An 18,726-nucleotide genomic window follows, 5' to 3' on the forward strand; every position below is an offset into this window, starting at 1 on the left:
ATATATATATATATATATATCCAGGAATCCTGGTCAGTCTTGCCTCTGGTCTTAAACTAACAGATGCCCTCAGTGTTCTGCATTCAATAATGAAAATAGCAGGCTGAGGTGATTATAAAAATGCCACTAACTGACTGGAGATTGCATGTGCACTCATATTCTATTAAGGGAGTGACAAACCACAGCCAATAGCAAAACAGGCTCTACGGTTCTATGAGGCAGAGATTGGTGGGATTTTAACATAAAGTTCAGCTTGCGGCCGGGCGTGGTGGAGCACACCTGTAATCCCAGCACTTGGAAGGCTGAGGCAGGAGGACTGCTGTGAGTTGGAGACCAGCCTGGGCTACATAGTGAGTTCTGGGTCAGTCTCAACTACATAGTGAGACCCTATCTCAAAAAACTAAAAAAAAAAAGGTCAGCTTGCAGACAAGCCTAGCTAGTGAGGGCTGTATGTAAACACTGTTCACATCAGTCCATGTGCACATGCACAGATGCACAGGTGCATAGACACACACACACACACACACACACAGGCATTCATAGGCCTCACTGAAAATTCTGCTCTGTTAAGGAAAATCACCAAGTAAGCAATGTAATGGCACACATTAGGGAAATGTAAACAAACATTTGAGCTTTCCTTATTCCCTTAGGATAGTGATTAGTGATATACTTGGTTTTTAAAAAATCCCTTTCTTCCCAATAGGGTGCAGAAAAGAAATTGCTACTTTTACCCATTGACCTTTGGCAGTATGGTTTGCTTTCTTATTGTCTTGCTCTTCTTTGCTCACTGGCCCAATAAAAGAAGGCCTATCTCTATCCCTGAGACCTTAGAGGAAATCTTTAGCACTGGTCACACTAATTGGAGAAAAGCAAATAATAAGCAAGCCCAGGGCTGGGAATTTCATTTACAAATTTAAACATTTGTAATCATGCCTCTTCACAGGTGGGGTCACAGCATCTAGGGATTTTGCTAATACAGCTTCCAGCTAAGTGTTTGCAAGGTCAGGTATACAGAGAGGGTGGTGCCTGAAATTGTACCATGGGTTTTGATGCTATAATCTTAGAAAACATTTGCTTGCATTTCATGAAGGCAATTAATTATCATGGGATGACTGTTTGTGAAAAAAAATATAACATCAATATTTGTTTTCTAGTCACCAGGAGCAAAGTATCCTGGTCTAGAGGCACTGTGTGTGACTTGATTTAAGAAGAAACAAGTCAGCAAAATAGAGCAGAAATGGCATCAGGGATATGACAGCTTGCAGGGTCAGGGTTAGAGACAGACTGGATGCTGACAGATATGGCACTGAGGAATGCAGGTAGACCTTCATTCTCTACAAACCATCATTCACCAACAGCACAGCAGGAGGCAATTTCAGCTGCAGCCTACCCACTGCTCTGAAAGCTCTCTTTACAGTTCCTGAGGGAGAAGAGAAGACAGAGCCTTCAAGAAGCTCCTTTTCACCCTAGCGTCTTCCCTGGCAAGGACTTTTCTGGACAAATGGCCATGAACTAAGCCTAGCCCTTGGTCTTGCTGTAGTTATCTTCTTGCAGGACCCTCTCACCCTTTACAAAGCTCAAGCCCCATCTGTTTGAATGTTTGTCCTGTGTTGGAGGCTGCGTGTACAGGACTCTGCTTCTCTTTATTACTGGCCATTCCAAGTTATTCTCGGTGGGATACTCAGCTGCCTCCCGCAGGGAGAAAAAGTGCACAAGAAAGCATTGGCACAGGAAGTAGTAAGCCCATATGTCACAATATTATACATCAGGGTATTACCTAATGTATAACCTAATGTATAGAAGTTTCCAAAAGAAAAAGTACTTCTAGTTCAACCTGTCCAAAGAGGCACTATCTCAACAGGCTGGGTAGGGAGGCTTCCAATACTTAGATAGGGAGCAGAGATCATCTATAAGAAAATGTTTGTGGTTCTCTAATATTGTAATGAAACAAACTGAACATCCTTATTTACACAGAAATCTTTATGTATATTTCCATTTGTTTCCATGACAGGGATTCTCCAAAACTGAATCAAAAGGTCAATCAGTAAAGCCAAAATGCCCACGAAAACATTGTATCTACATTCCCCATGCCAGCAATCTGAAGAAGCACCAAGCCTTTGCCTCATCTTCTGCTCAACTTTTCTACCAGGTATCACCCTGAGTACTGTTCACAGGCAGCCCAAAGACCACAGGAAACCAACACAGCATGGGGAGGAATGAGCCCACTGCCTCTCACAACACAAGGGGAGACAATGGCACTTGGAGAAAGTGCTTAAGTAGGGAAAGAGCTAGATTTGTAGGAAACCCATGTCAGCCCAGCGTGTACCAACTTGTTTGCAGGTGTATCCTGCCTGGACTTAATATGATGGAGAGCAACAGCTAAGAACCTGAGCCCCTTCTCAGGTTTGGACATTTACCACCCAGTCTCTGCTACTGGCTTCTCCTCAGGACAAAGAAGATGAGAAAAATACTGCCTGGTACCTCGTCAAGCTTCTTGCTGGCCGAGAGAGTAACATGGACTTTAGACAACACTGTTCACTCCATTTTTGAAGGGCTGGAATGGTGAATCCATGGCCCAAAGGGAGAGAAGTCAGAATGAGAAGAGATTTGAGAACCTACATGTTTCTTGGCCCAAGAAGTCCTTAAAGGACTTCTTTAGGCCACTCATGAAAGTGCTTGAAGACTCAGAATGTATAGAAAGCCATGCAGGGCCAGATGGGAATGGTCAGCAGAGTAGGTGTCAATGTGTCCCTTTCCTTTCTTTGTTTTTTCCTTAAGGCAGATCCAAAGGCCATTCTGAGGCACTTGGAAGCCTAAAACTCTGAGATTCCTGAGGTCAGTAGCATGAATAACATTTTATCCACCATCCCAGAAGAGAGCTGACCTTCAGAAGATGCCACTTAGCCCAGGGAAGGTGGGGGGCAAAGATATAAAGAAGGCCGAAGAAAAGCCTTCCTGCTTGGCCATGGCACAATAACTGGGTATACTGCTTTTCCTCAAACAGAACAGAGGCATTTCCACACTTGATTGTGGTGCTCCCTTTAGATAGACCAGGGGAGGTTCACAGGCATTTTCTGTTTGCCCAGGAATGAGGTAGGGACGAGTCAGAAAACAAAAGGAAACGGATACACTCCATGCCCTCATGATGTCAACTGACCTCACGCTTACTCTAAACATCACTTTGCAAGTTCGCTGGTCTCCTAATTAAGCACATCATCCTGGCCCTGCATCCTCCGCTTTTCTCTTAATTGATTCACTCATCCATTAAACAGGCCATGAGTATCTACAGTGTAACAAAACCCAAGCTAGGCACAAGAGATACACAAGGGAGCAGGTGGTATCCTCGTGGTGTGGACCCTCAGCGGGGATCTGGGCACTGTATGTGGCCTGTGGGTGACAAGAGGAGTAGCATGGCAAGGACCACAGACTGAGCATGTGCGGGATCAAAATGCACACGGTGAAGTCCTAAATCCCAAGGAAGTGGCACATTTGAGAAGTGATTAGGTCTGGAGGTCAGAGCCCTTGTGAGCTGGCTAGTCCTTCATGTCACCTAAAAATGTGGAGAAGTTGCCTGCTGTGAGAAATAGTACCTCACAGATCTTACCCTCACACCTTGACTTTGGACTTAGTAGCTTCCAGAACTCTGCGGATCAATTTCTCTTGTTTATAAGCCACCAAGTATATTTGTTAGAACTGTCCAAATAGATACAGAAGTCTAGTACCAAGAAGTGGGCCAATACTGTAACAATATGTACAAATGTAGAGGCACTTTTGGGACTGGGGAGTAGGCAGGACTGGGAGAGATTTGAAGTGCCTGCTAGAAACAGCCTATACTGCTATGAATGGAATTTTAAAGGCAATCCTGATAAGGGGCCAGAAAGAAAAGAGGGCAGTACAGAAAGCCTAAATCTCCTTAGAAAAATCTATGTTATCCTCAACAGAATTTCAGTAGGAATTAGTGATGTCTTTTCTGATGAGGGTATAGATGGTTTCCATGCTATTGGAGACCAGAGGCTTTTAAAGGCCACATTCCTTAGAAAGTGACAAAGAACCTGGCTAAGCTGTGTTTCTGTCTTCATGTTTTGTGGAAGGGAGAACTTGCAAACAATGAAATGGGATATTTGGCTGGGGAAATACCTGTGAAAAAAGTGTTGAGGGAGAGGTCTGGTTCCTCTTAACTGCTTATAGTAACTTGATTTACAGATGAAATCATTAATCAAAAGGGTAGCAAAATTTAAAGAAATGGAAAATTCTCAGCCTATCCATATCTTAAAAAATGAGACAGTATGTTCTGGAGAAAAAGCTGTAGTTGTGACCAACTACTCCCTTGTTAAGGACACTTGTAAGGACCAGCCATCTTAACAGAGGCCAGGCACTATTTCTGAACAAGGGGAGATTGGTCATTCATCTAAACAGAAGCTAGGAGCTAAGGTCCAAAACAATGGAAGAATAACCTCTAGGGAATCCTGAGGGTTCCCACACCCCCAGGCAAGGTGCAAGCCCACCACTCTCTGTGTTACCATGGAGAACTCCCAGTAGGGTATTATCCAGAGACCCAGTGGGTGGAGCCACCACAGCACAATTCCAGACCAGGGGAGCCATGGATATAGGACTCAGGTGCAGAGCCACTAGAGGTAATATTGCTTGGTGCCTTGAGTTCCTGCCCTTTTCCCAGCAAAGCTGGGGGAGGGGGTTAACACCACCTGAGTGGGTTCAGAAGCCTGCGCAGTGGGACCGGAGGGCAGGAGCTCCACCCAAATGGGCCTGAGAGAAAAACCATCAATCAAAGAAGATTACCATTGAGCCTAAAGATTTAATATTGTTTGCCCTTTTGGGGTGTGTTATCCTTTTATTTCAACCTTTTGGAATAAGAATGCTTACTGCTTTTCTTGTGCCTGTCCCACCACTATATTTTGGAAGAACATAATGTTGGTTTCACAGCTTCGCAGCTGCTGAGCAATTTGCCTGAGGATGAACTGTACCTTGAGTTTCACCCACATCTCATTTCCATGACACTTAGACATTTAGATGAGACTTTAGACTTAAGACTTTAAAGATGGAACTAAAATGAGTTTAACATTTCACAGTTACTGGGATAAAATGAATGAATTGCATGTGTAAGAAGGAAGACATATTTCCGGGGTGCTGGAGCAGAATACTATAGAACGGCTTCTTTTGGTCTTCCCTTCTTCCATTTTATGGAACCTAATTATAAATGTGACTGTAATTAAAAGTGGGGACTTTCCCTTTCATGGGATTTTTCACTTTGTAGATCATACATATTTTTATACCTAGTCTCCTCTACTAGGACACAACTTAATGAAATTTTTAGGATTTTCATACAAACATGCAAACATATTCCACCCGCCCACTCAGCCTTCCAGTTTTTCTCAAAATGCACCAAATCTGGCCAAATAGCAAGAATTCAAGGAAACTGTCTACTCTAAGCTGCAGGATTCTACCACTTTCCCTCCTACACTATCATAGATGTCCAGTTATATCTGGTCTGAGACCCAAACCTACTTTCTATGGCCTTCAAGGCTCTGCAGGACCTAGCCTTGCTTTCCCCTCCAACCTGTTAGCCTCGGGTCACTGGTTCCCCTCCCTCTTCTCACTTCCTTTAAAATAGCAGGCCCTTTCCCTTTTCCCCCAACTCAGACCTTCCACTGCGGCTTTTCTATCCATAGAGAACACATTCCTCTATCTTTGCCTATTGGCACTTAGCACTCTTCCCCTCCCCAAGAGGCCTCCTTGTACTACCAGCCTGAAGTAACTCTTATGGCACCCTGCTCTGATGCTACTTAATGCTCATCACAAGTGGTGAGATACTTCACTTCATCCGTCTTTTCCAAAAGATTTCAATATCTGTGGGGTAGACTACATCTTCTCAGTACCAAATTCCAAATGCATAGCATGGTGTCCAGCAAATGGAAGGTTTCCATAAATACTTGTTGAATAAAAGAATTCTATAAACCCCAACATAGTGGAATCTAAATTAATGACTTTTAACTCACCATCACTAGTGCATGAGAGCAGATTTCTGAGGTGGTCCTACCAAAGTTCTTCCAAATCTTTCATCACCATCACCACATTCTCCAAAGAATCCCTTGGTATATGCCAAAAGAAGGGATGCAGTTCCACGCCAGGTGGAGGAATCTCACCACCATGCTCTCCATTTGGGGGGTATCTCACGGCTATAGGATGTGCAAGTCAGGGCCTCGTCCTTCCTAACGGGTCCACATCGCCAGAAGGATGCAGGTCAGTGGGAAACCTGACACATTAGCACCTCCAGCTGTGGGAGACTCACAGGCCAGGCTGTGGGAGGGCCTGTCATTACTCAGCAACACAGCGGCATTGAGTTCCATGAGTATCTATAAAAAATTATTTAAGAGCAAGCCTTGGAAAGTTTCCCCAGCTAATTAACTTTCATCTCTTCTGTCTCATGCATGCAAGGCCTGCCCTCTGCCCACCTATTCCATGAGCAACACTAAAAACAGAACATTAGCTTGAGGCCATTCAATTTAAAACTCAAGTCTTTCTAAAGATCACCTTAGATGTCCATCTAAATCAACCTTTGCCCATTTTCTGGTACCAGAATCCAAACAATCAATGCTCTTCCAGATGGGCCCTACTATGGTGGATGATATCACTAAAGAATATTTTTCATGGTTCATTGGCTCAATTAATCTGCAATAAAATGTCTAATCTGAAAACGTGAGAGTTGGGATCCTGATAAGTTTCACAGAACAGCAAGAAGGCTGCTGCAGATTTATTAATAACAAAGAATGAAAGAGGTGTGAGAAAATTAAAACCAGCCTAAGTAACATTCAGAAAATCCAACCCAATAACTTTTGTTCAAGAAGACGACATGCCTCTTGAGTACCACACAGGCCTTGATCTACCTGGAGGCTACAGTGTCCTCAGGGGATTTCAGCCTCCATGGTTTAAAGATTTTAACATCTTCAGTGAACTACAGAGGGGTGCAGGTTTGCTTATTTCTCAAAGTGTAGGGACAGGTGTGCTAATAGGATTTACACCTCTGTGGTACCAGACCCAATCCCAGATGGAATCACACATAGTGGCTATCTGTTCAGCCCAGGCACACTACCCTTCACCTTCCTCTTTCCAATACACTTAAATCTGACACAGGAAAGATATCAGTCTTTGCTGCATTCCTAAACATGGAAGCATATCCAGAAACATAACACCTGCAGCCGCACCATTCTAGGTAGTACAGTGAGTGCTTTGCACTAGAAATGGATGTAGGAAATGAGAGGATGTCATTAACCAGCATCTGGCCCTGTAACTAGCCATTCCCAGCTCCACAGAGGCAGGGCTTATTAGTATCTGGGCACAGACATATGCTAGGGATTAGACCATAAAACATTATTCATCTCTTACATATAGAAAACATCTTTAAAAAAATGAAGATAATGATTCTGTGCTTTGGAGTTAATGGGAAAGACGAACTGCTCCCTCTGGAAGGCAGTGGGACCTGGGAACCTAGGAGAAAAGATGGCAAGCTTTAGGGGCAAAGGCTGTGGCCCTTGAGGACCATACCCAGACACTACCTCACCAGTCAGGAGGCCAGGAGACTGACTGGAAGCCCTGTTCAGGTAAGCCGGTCCCACCTATCTCCAGTTTAGATGGTATTTAAAGTGTGATTTATAAAATAAAAAAGGAAAACAAGGTAGGCAAGATAAACATATAGCATATTTGACAGAAGTATTGCATTTACACCTGTCTCTCTCCCTCCCTCCCTCTCTCTCTATAAACCTAGCCCACTGGATTTTCTGTACAATGAAATATCTGCTTTTCCTTCTGTCTCCTCCAAGAAACTAAAAATTCCAAGCAATTATTCACATCTCCATCATGAATTGCCTCATATTCTCTGCTGCTCTTGTCATCAAGATCATCCAATCAATAACTTCTATTTCAGAGAGGAAAACAAAGAAACAGAGAAGGTAGATTGCTTGCATGAGTTATAAAATCAAGCTCTGGGAAGGCCCATCTGATATTTCTGTTGATTAAAAAAAGTCTTATGTTGGATTTAAAACAATTAAAGTGACACGTGGTTTCAAAAACCACAAAGGGAATTAACAAATTGAGAAATAGTGCCTGGGGAGGAAATAGTTCAATGCCTGGGCCCAGATCACTTGCTTAACAAGGAACAGAGACTAGGACCAAAGAGCCCCAGGTTTGGAAACCGAGGCACCTCCAGCACCAGGAGCACATTGGCTGGTGGCTCTGGCAGTGTGGAAAGCACACCGGCCCTCCCAGAGCTCTCCCCAAACCCCCCACAGAGGTGGGTGTGTGACATAAGGAAGGTCACGGAGTCTGGAGGGAAAGAGACTGACAGTGTGGTACCCAGTCTGCCCTGAACTGGGACTGTGCCATCTGGGCAATCAGAGGCGGCAATCATTTCCATCTAGAAAATGAAGATTATAACACAGACCTGGCAGATTCATCTGAGAAATCAGCAAGATCCCTGCACAGTGGGCCTAGTACACAGTAAGTGGTCAGGAAGTGTGTCCTTCCCTCTCTTCCTCTAAGCAGTATGCATTTGGCATGTTTGGTTTGAAATGTACCTAAGGCATGTATTTGTAATCAATCAATCAATCAATCAATAACAAGGAAAATTTTTCTGTTTAAAAGGTAACTCCAAGGAGGACAAACCACAATCTCAGTTGCATTAATTCTACAGTCAGCCTAGGCACAGCACCAAGCTCTCATTACCACCACACCTAAACTTAGAACATGGTCAGTGAAGATCCTCTGAGAACATAAGGCCTTACATGGACTCCCTGAAGAAAGGTTCTGAGTGACATCACTGTAAAATCACAGTAACTGATGTGGGCACAATCAGACACAGGTAACTGGCAATATTTTGAGATGTGAAACACCGTGTACCCAGGAATCAACCACCTTCTGCGTGGCCATGTGTCTTCCAAACCTGGACAGATATGTTTATGTATAATCAACCAGTTCAAAGTCCCCTGTAGCAAGAGGCAGTGCTTTGTTGTAAAACAAAACTGAGATGAAATAACTGTTATCCTTTCAAATATCCTCTGAGAGTTCAGTATTTGAGGCACATTCTGTGATGTACTTCTCTCTGACCTCAAACACTTTGATTCTTTTTTTCAAGTTCACATAAAAGAGAAAAAGCTCTCAGATTGGTCTACTGTACCGAAAGCCTCAACTGGATCTGAATTCTTTGTTAGTGCAGAGAATTAGTTGTTATTCCAGATAGTCAGGAAGCGGAGATGAAGGCCATTACATTAGAGAGGCCCAGCCCTCTGGGAAGTTGGGCCATCTCGCTCCTTATTTAAAAACAGATGGGTTCCCACTGTTCCCCAAGGCTCTGAAGGGTACACTTAGGTATTGTAGGTTCTGTCCTGACACCCTTTCCTCCCATTCACAATATTCTTGCAGAACCGCAGAATGTGCCTTGTCTGGAAGGCTTAAAACAAAGCAGATGCTTCAATTTTCCATTCTCCAAATGAAAATCAATGGCAGCAGAGAGGTAAAATCAATGTTCACCAGTCTGTAGTGGCGCTCCCACCCCTATCCCCATCTGCCACTCACCTAGAACAATAAAATCAGAACCAGCCATCCTGACTAGCAGAGAATCCCTGAGAGCAGAGCCCTCTGCAGGTTTCAGGATTATGTACTGCCCTGTACCCTAAGACAGTGGTGGTGAACCTATGGCACACGAAAGGCAGAGGGTATTATCAGTGAAAATTCAAAAAGGTTTGCCATCACTGTTTGCCTAACCGATGTTTTTCTTAAGCAGGGCTCAGAAAATATTTTAAACTTCTGTTCTGTTTTACATCTCTAATGTCCCCTAAAAGCCTCACGTGTTTGGAGGGTGACTGGATCATGGAGAGCTGTACTCATCAAGGAACAATGAAGAGTTTGCAGCTGACTTGCTGTTAGGAGATGGGGCCATTGGGTTGTGACCCAGAAGCGGGTAGACCTGTCCCAGCTCCTTCCTCCTCTCTCCACTTCCTTACAGCCATGAGGTGATCAGCTTTCCTCTGCCATGCTTTTCCATTGTGCCATTCTGCCTTGGAGCCAACTAACCATGGACTGAATCCTCCAAAAACCATGGGCCAAAATGAACCTCTCCTCCTTTAAGTCGTGAGTGTTAGGTATTTTATCCAGCAATTGGAAAAAGCTAACTTACACACTAAGTCAGGAAGAATCACACAGTTCTGTAACAAGAATTCTTCTTCTGCAAACAAACCCATTTACCAGTGGGATCTCTGCATGTAACATCAAAGCTTGACTTCACCATTCCCCAAAGGGTCCTCTTTATTACCCAGCCCAATGGCCAGTGTCATCGTCTTTGTCCCAGGAAACTAGTGATCTGCCTTCTGTCACCACAGATGAGCTTGTGTTCTCTAAACTTTCATGTCAATGGTAATCAATCATACGGTATATACTTTTTTGGGGGGGACTATTTTTTTTCCACTTAAATATTAGATTCATCCATGTTATTAGATGTATCAAAAACCTATTTCTTAATGTTGAATAGTAATCCATTGTAATGGGTACACTGTACTGTTTATCCATTCATCTGCTGAAGCACATTTGGATTATTTCCTACATTTTTTCTGTTGCAAATAAAGCTGGTACAAATATTCACTAGTCCATCTTTATGTGTACAAATGCTTTCATTTATTGTATATTGTGGAATCAAATCTTCTTTGAATGTGTTTTACAAATACTTTTCCCTCTGTGATTTCCCTTTTTATTTATTTTTTAATATTGTTTGTTTGTTTTGATATAGAGTCTCATTTATGTGTTCGGCTGGCCTTAAATTCACCATGCAGCCCATACTGGCCTCAAACTCACAGGTATCCTCCTGCTTCAACCTCCTGAGTGCTGGGATTACAGGCATGTGCCACCCCACCTGGCATTCTTTTTATTTTTATAAAAGTGTCTTTTTAAACTTTAACAGAATCTGATTTGTTGATTCTTTTTTGAGTCAATTATTCATGATTTTTGTGTTCTACTTCAGAAATCTCTCAACCTCATTTTATGTTCATCATTTTGTTTTCTTCTACAAGTTTTATAGTTTTTCCTCTTATATTTAGGTTTATAGTTCATCTAAAGTTAATTTTTATAATATGTTAAATTATCAACATTTACATATATGTTAAGTGTATGGTATGATATCATAGACTACTAATAATAAATATTAATTGAAAAGCACTCAATATAAATTTTATATACAGTATAGTTATTGCTTGTTAACCAAATGATCAAAAATGTGACCAAAATAATAAACAAATATATACCAATATTTTAATTACTGTTTTTAGATAATATTACCACTACTTATTTCCTCTTTCTTTTTGCTATTCTGCCATAATTTTTTTATAAGTATCAACTATCATTATAGCAAAATAGACTGGCACCAGATATGGTGGTACAAGCCGCTAGTCCTAACTGACTGCTCAGGAAGGTGAGGCAGGAGGATCACAAGTTTAAAACCAGCCTGTGAGACTTGACAAGACCTTATTTCAAAATACCAAGCTATAAAGGGCTGGGGATATGGCTTAGTAGTAGAGTTCAATTCACAGTACTGCCTGTAAAAGGGAGGTAGAATACTTTTTAAAAGTCCCTCAAGAAGAACATTCTTGATTGATTCCAGGCTGTCTTCACACTGCTTCCTGTTGCTCAAATGGCCTCTTTGGAGAACAGGAAGGATGAACATACTAACACATGTCCACCTCCTCCCAACTTCACTCAGTACTGCTTAACAACAGAAAGAAGTAAAACAAAAAATTTCCAGAAAACTTCTCCAAAAAGAATGAGTTCAGCTGAAGCCTCTGATGAAAACAAATACAAATACCACCCAATGAAGAAGAATTCCAGCAGAGAAGCCTGGATGCTCTGCTGCCGTTCTTTCTTCCCTTTTCAAAATTGATTTGTCAGCTCCAAAATGCTGCAGTTACAGCTGTGCACACCCAGTGGCTTCTCCACTCACTTGCAAAGAGGCCAGTTTGGCCTACAGATGTTTTACAGAAAGATTACTTCCCTGACTAATGCATAAATCAAGTCGCCAACACGGTCTCCCCTGAAGAGGGACCCCTGAAGTATAACACAGGACAGATGTCTCATCAGGGAAAATGTCTAAGACCCTTAGAAGAGATATGCAGTTGCCTGAATGATTCACCCTTGAGAGAGAAGAGAAGGCTTGGGCCCACAGCCACAGCAAATGCTACAGCCAGGCTTCCTTGGGCCCTCACCTCCCAAACCATGAGAAGCCACCTCAGCTGAAGCTGCTCTTTGGGCTATTTTTCCAATCAATGAACAGGTCCCATTATCAGAAATACAGCAATCTTCTTAGTCCTTACCTGCTGTGCATCACAGAAGGGGCCGCAGAAACGAAGCTGTAATCGGCACACTAAACCTCAAAGACTTATTCTCACAAGAACCACAAAGGCAGCACAATTAGACTAAGGAGGGGACACAGAATCTGTAGAGTGTTAACTTTTTTTTTGCGAGGAACACACAACTTTGTGGACTTCTAGCTGAACTCCCCCGAATGAATCTGATGTTACTAATTATCATCATAACTGTTTAGTAACTGTAACAGAAATAGCTGTTATTTGACATAACACTTACATTACATTACACACCATCACCTTATTGAACTTTCACACAAACACATATACAAAATCTCCCCTGAAGTGCAGTAAATAAACCCATTTAACAGATGATGAAGCACAAATTCATAATTACAAAGCACCTTGCTAGGGCCACATACCCAGGAAGTGGCCAAACATGGGCATTGATCCTACATGGTTCTCACTACCAAATCTACAGTCTGAGCCACTCTAAATTTTGTGCTCACCAGGAGATATGAGAGAGGAGGATTTTGTTTTCCATGTAAGCAAAAAAAGTGATATCAGAAACATGATGTTCCAAGGTAAACACCATATAAATCTGGATGTATCTAAACATCAATGAAGTCCTTGCCTCACAGACTAAAATTAAAACTAAAAATCTCTTGGCTGACATTTCTAGGAAAGCCTTTATTCTGATTTCTAGGAGGACACATGCAATAAACTTTCTATGGTACACACATACATGCACGAGTGCACACACACTAGCCCAGATCACTGAATAACCTAAAGTACTATTCCCAAGTGTGTAGGGTGTTTGCAACAAAAGTGGTCACATTTCCCTCCATCAGAAAAGGCAGAAATCACATGCAGCAGGGGGAATGAGAGAGGGTGTCAGATGATGCGCCTGAGAAAATAGCAATATATGCTCCTAAAAGGCACGGTAATATGGATTACGAGACATTAGGAGCATGGAAGCAGAGAGCCTTTGGGCCTCGGGGTCTTGAAGGATTATCACAGTCAGGTTATCAGATACAACCAGGAGCTAAGTGTCCAGCCTCTGCTTTCCTGGCTATAAGTTTCCTGGATCCTGGAGTCACTAAGGGAGGAGGAAGGCTCCCAATAATGACCAAGAAGGGATTTTCTATTCATCTGCTCAGATGAGGGCTCATAGTCAAGGTGTGGCAGATTCAAAGGCAATTAAAAGTGACACTGTATTAGTCAAGACAACATTTGAAAAGTGAGATTCATGCCGTAGCAAGAATACAGGCACCAAACACTATATAAAATGGCAGTGTAAGCCTTATGCTCTCCCACGCTCAGCATCACCAAGTCAGAGACTGGGTACCCTCAGATCAGCCGACGTCCCAGGTTGCAGCGACAATGTTTCCTGACTTACCTGGGCATCAGGTGCTTGCGGCTGACACAGAGGGCTGTCTGGTAGTCCTGGGTCACACATACTTTGTGAGGGCTGCACTTCACCTTCAGGCAGGGGTCCTTGGATGGATCCAGGGCTGAGGCAACAGGAAAGAAAAAAAAAAAAAGAGTTAAGACCTCCAGGAAAATTTAATTTCTGTTGCTATTCCAATAAACAAATGAGAAACAAATCAACTGTATGTTTGCATTTTGTGCTGTTTTCTGTGAATGGTGGTGGTGACTGGAATGAAAATCCAACCCAGGGGATTTCTGCGTCTGTCACACAGACGTCTTCAGCATCAGAACAGTGATTCCCTTGCGCTTTGAGAGTTTCAGCATTTTCATTTCAGGCAGTAATTGCTTTTAAAAATTCTTTAGACTTACTGGATCCAAATAACTTCTTCAGTTATTTACCTGATGCTGCTTTTTATTATTTTATCCCTGTTTAATTTTACTTATTTCTATCACATGAAAGTCCTTAAGGACAGTAGTTTTTGCTTTGGTTCAATACACACCATCGATATGCATAAATAACCTATTTAAGTTTTTAGAGAACTTCAGGATGTGCAAGACAGTTTTGTGCCACACAGAGTTACAACGTAATAGGGAGAAGAAAAAAGCTTGCACATAAATATTTATTGTGCAAGGCAGAATTAGATAAGAGCCATGACGAGCATATAAAATGATAACAGCTTGAAAGAAAAATAGAGATCAATTTCTAGGGCAAGGATTAGTGAGGCATTAATATGTGAGTTGGATCACAGGGGATGGATAGGATTTTGAAAAAGCAAAGAAAAGGCAAGCCAGGCAAGGAGACCAGCCCAAGCCAACGCAGGGAGGCATGTTTGGGCAATCGTGAGAAATTCAATCAATTAAGCATGGTTTGTGGGTGGGAATAAGGAGAGGAGGTGAGTTAACTCAAACAAGGAACTCCAGCACAGGTCCCCAGAGACAGAAGTTCATACACTGGGATGTTTTCTAGAGTAAGCTGAGCACCCAGCCCCCGGCTAATCAGCACTCTGAGCGCTGAGGGGCACATGCTTATCATTGGCACAGAAGAGGCCCCAGAGAATTCTCTGCAAAGCAAAAGCAATTGTTCCATCTCTCTGCTCCAAGCCCTAAACCCTGTTAGGTTTCATAGCTGCTCTCCATAGCCAGGTGAGGTTCCCCCCACATCATTCCCATACAAACATTTGGTTTAACAAATTGGCGTTCCAAGCAGGGGCAGCAAAACTGCTATAAGAAATGCCATTGTCTACTCCACCACTGGGCTTTCAGCTGTCACACAGCATAAATCACAATTCTTCATTTCCCACCTAGGCCCCAAATCTCTGAACACCATTTTCTTCACATGGCTGCCGAGAATATCTCAAAGGTTCTGTACATAACATTCAAAGGTGTTTCTGCTGCCTGAATGGCTCAGAGCAGCTCCTTCTCTGCAGGAGCTGTGGCAGCTGTAAACAGGACCAAGTCCAAGGCACGTTCTCAGGTCAGTCAGGACAAGGACAACACCATGGCCCTAGTCCCAAGGGAGTAAATCTTGCAGAGCTGATTGCCCAAGGGATATGACCTCATGCCCGAATCTTAGCAGAAAGAAACAGGCTTCGATAAGTGAGAGGCTGCTTTCAGCCCCAGGGCAGGATGCTCACTCCTAGCTCTTAAGTGGAGATCATCCTCTGGAACACAGTGGCACAGAGGCCTGTGTCTGTCCTCCAGTCCTCTAAGCTGGGCATCCCAGGAACATGTAGCAAGAGCCATCTGGTCCCGTGTGGAACTCTCTTAGTCCCTGGGGATGTCAAACTAGGCATGAGAGGCCAGGAGGCTGGTGCAGTCTGCCTGTTGCCTTCTTCTTTGACACCACCACTACCACGCCTAACCCCTGCCTGGGGCTACAGCCCAGCCAGCTTTGACTTACTTCCCAAGATTCCTCCAAAACTGAATCAATACTTAAGAAGGATTACCAGCTGACCACTAAGGACAACTATGGCTGTCCTTTGTACCCTTCCCAAAGTTTCACCCACCACTCACGGATTTCAGGAAACTTGGGAGCAGATAGCCTTGCTAAAGTTACCAACTGAGGCACTTTTCCCAATAGGTGCCATGTGCCCCAATGACTCTGAGATTTCAATTTGAGTGAGTCTCAGAGATGGAGAATAGTAGGGTGGCCTAGCATGATGAATGACAAAATCTGCAGTGCTACCCAGCAAGTTTTAGGGCAGAGCTTGAACCCTTTGCTTCTGCGGCCAACTTCACAAACGTGCCGTGTTCACAGAGCCAGGCAGTTGCCCTGAATGAGAAGAGCAATGTCAAGGGAAGCGATGAGCTCAGCACATAGAGGAGGAAAGAACACAGACTTCAGGGCCTGGGACTCCTAGGACTGAGTCCTGCCCCTGCTTTAGTTCCTTCTTCTATAAAATAGGAGTAACAATAATGCCTGTCATTGCTAGTTGGCTGTCAGGAGCATTACATCAATTAATAACGTAAAGTGCTTACAACAGACTTGGTACGTGTTAAGTACCTTGGATATATTTGTTAGGTTTTTCAGGTTTGCATTTTGTTCCCAGAGTGGATAATAAGCCATCATAATCACAAGAACAATTGTTCACGCCGAGTGCCTCTGACATGCAGGCAGTGAACTAAGCCCTCTAATTGGATTACCACACTTAATCCTCACAAGATCCAAGATGGCTGCTGCTAAAGTGTCCATTTTGCAAACAAGTCTTAAAGAGAAGTTGCTGATGACAGGTGCAGAGGGTCCTGGAAACCTGTTTTGTGTACACAAACTCCTCAGTGTATGCCACCAGCACTGGGATCATCTTGAATGTCTGCTGATCTTGAAAGTAGGCTGTGGGGTGTCGCTTCATTCCAGATATAGAGCTCGGATGTCACTCTGTTCTCAAGATGTCTTCAGAGCAAAATGAAATGTCATGGGAAAAACCAAAGGGGAGCTTCCAGGGCTCTTGGTGCCGCTACTGAGGCTGTGACAGCATGCTCTGCCAGTGCACCCCAGGGCTGCATCTCCAGCCCCAGCCCTGCCCCTAGAGGGTGGAGAGCCCAGTCCTGGACAACTGCACCTCCTGTGCACTCCTTCTGGATGCAGCAAGTCCGCACTGTGTCAATCAACTCGTAACTTGGTCATTTCTGTTTCTGCGGTCTTATTATCCTTCATCCCAGTAGTGGGCAGACTTCTACAGATGACTCTTCTGAGTGCTAGGACTACAGGTGTGCACCAGTACATTTGGCTCCCTCAAGGATAACACTTTTAAAGAGATAAGGATTAAACCAAGGCTTTTTCACCGAGCTACATTCTCCAGCTCTTTTTTATTTTTGTACGTGATTCATTTGTTTTTGTTTTGTTTTGTTTTGTTTGGTACTGGGGATCAAACTCGGGTCTTTGCACTTGTGAGGCAGGTGGTAGAACCACTGAGTTAATTCCCTGGCTCTTTTTTTTTTTTTTTTTTTTTTTTGAGACAGTGTCTTGCTAAGTTGTTCAGGATGGCCTTGAACTTATGATCCTCCTTCCTCAGCCTCTCAGAATGCAGGCATTACAGGCCTTCACACTTGCTATGCTAACATTTTTTATCACACAAACTATATAAATGTACAACCACAAATATTAATAGGAACTGTCAGTTATTTAACTGCGTATACATACTTAACAATTTCCATACAGAAATCAAGTCTGCTAAAACTAATTACTAGGGTCTGAATACTTCAAATATGGATGCAAGTTATTTAGAATAAATGAATGTCACAGAAAAAAATGTAACAAATCAAGGTGCCAAGATTTGTTTAATTACCAAGATTATTTTATTTTTACAAAACAGCAATACTGGGATTGAGGAGTGAGTCATTTCCTTTTAAACTCAGGCCTCCCATACATGCTTTTCCTAGCAGCCACTGGGTTCACACGAAAGGTTCTCAGTACTAGTACTGCACAGGACTGTGCAGCTCCACTTTCTACAGGGAATGATAAGAGATCCCATTAAATAAAAAGTAGCATTTAAGAAACCTTTTAATAAGGTAGGGAAAACTGCTCAGGTGAGAAGATAGGAGCAAGAGATGAGTGTCAGTGACAGCCCTAAGCTGCAGCCTCTCTGTCACGGTGCCAGGGCTTTCATGGACAATGTGCTCCAAGTTTTAATCTCCCTCTCTACATGGCTGGTGACAGGATGAAGCAATCTCCAGAAGAGATTTTAAGTTTTGTTTCACCATACCCAGAGAACTCGTGTGGACCTAAAGAGGACTGTGTGCCTAAGGAGGTACCCCAAAGGTTAATTTTATCTCCCCTGCCCAACTTCACGGAGAAACCAGCAGGTATCAACCAGCACAGGACACACATCCCTAAGTATTTTCTCAAAATAATTTTTACCAAAATTTCTCAAAGAAAGAAAAGGCCATAAATGAATTAATTTAAGGAGAGTTTTGCTGAGCTGCAAAGCAATGAATTTAAAAGCCAGTTAGCCAGGGATTTAGCTCAGTGGATCTGCTGCTTGTCTAACAAGTGCAAGGTCCCAAGTTCGATCCCTGGTACCAAAAACAAAAGAGAAGCGAATTTTATTTTTTAAAAAAGCCAGTTAATTACCAGCTCCATCTAAGTTTATTTTTTAATTAATTTTTATTTTTTAAGCTCACAGCTTGGTCTCATTTAAAGTGCTGATATTTTAATTATCTTAATTGTTTCTGAACTTGTTTCATAGTGCAATGAGTTATTTTTAATTAGCTACAATTGATCTTAAAATCCAGAATCAAGCCCTTTCATTGTCCTTGGGCAAATCCAAAGGTCTAATTGGCAAAGGGTCTTGACATCTGGAACAGCATAGCTTGATGCTACTGGAGAGATGCTGGGGTGAGAGGAAGATTCCATTTGGTGGGTTGACCTGAAAGGCCTCTTAGTCTCTGGGGACATCTGACTCTCCTTCCTCTCTCTCTCTCTCTCTCTCTCTCTCTCTCT

The 18,726-nt window shown here is 42.9% G+C and overlaps 1 protein-coding gene across 2 annotated transcripts in view; it reads right to left on the minus strand.

The window, feature by feature from the left end:
- The window catches only part of Spock1 (SPARC (osteonectin), cwcv and kazal like domains proteoglycan 1), a 493,476-nt gene that overhangs the window by 146,176 nt on the left and 328,574 nt on the right, over nucleotides 1-18,726 (minus strand). For both annotated transcript variants that reach the window (XM_010614107.2, XM_010614106.2), the window contains one exon: nucleotides 13,756-13,870. In XM_010614107.2, coding sequence (XP_010612409.1) covers nucleotides 13,756-13,870 — 115 coding nt within the window. The remainder of the gene's footprint in view (nucleotides 1-13,755; nucleotides 13,871-18,726) is intronic.

Source organism: Fukomys damarensis, unplaced genomic scaffold (assembly GCF_012274545.1).
Source record: "Fukomys damarensis isolate Sample0158 unplaced genomic scaffold, DMR_v1.0_HiC HiC_scaffold_9, whole genome shotgun sequence".
NCBI lineage: Eukaryota > Metazoa > Chordata > Mammalia > Rodentia > Bathyergidae > Fukomys > Fukomys damarensis.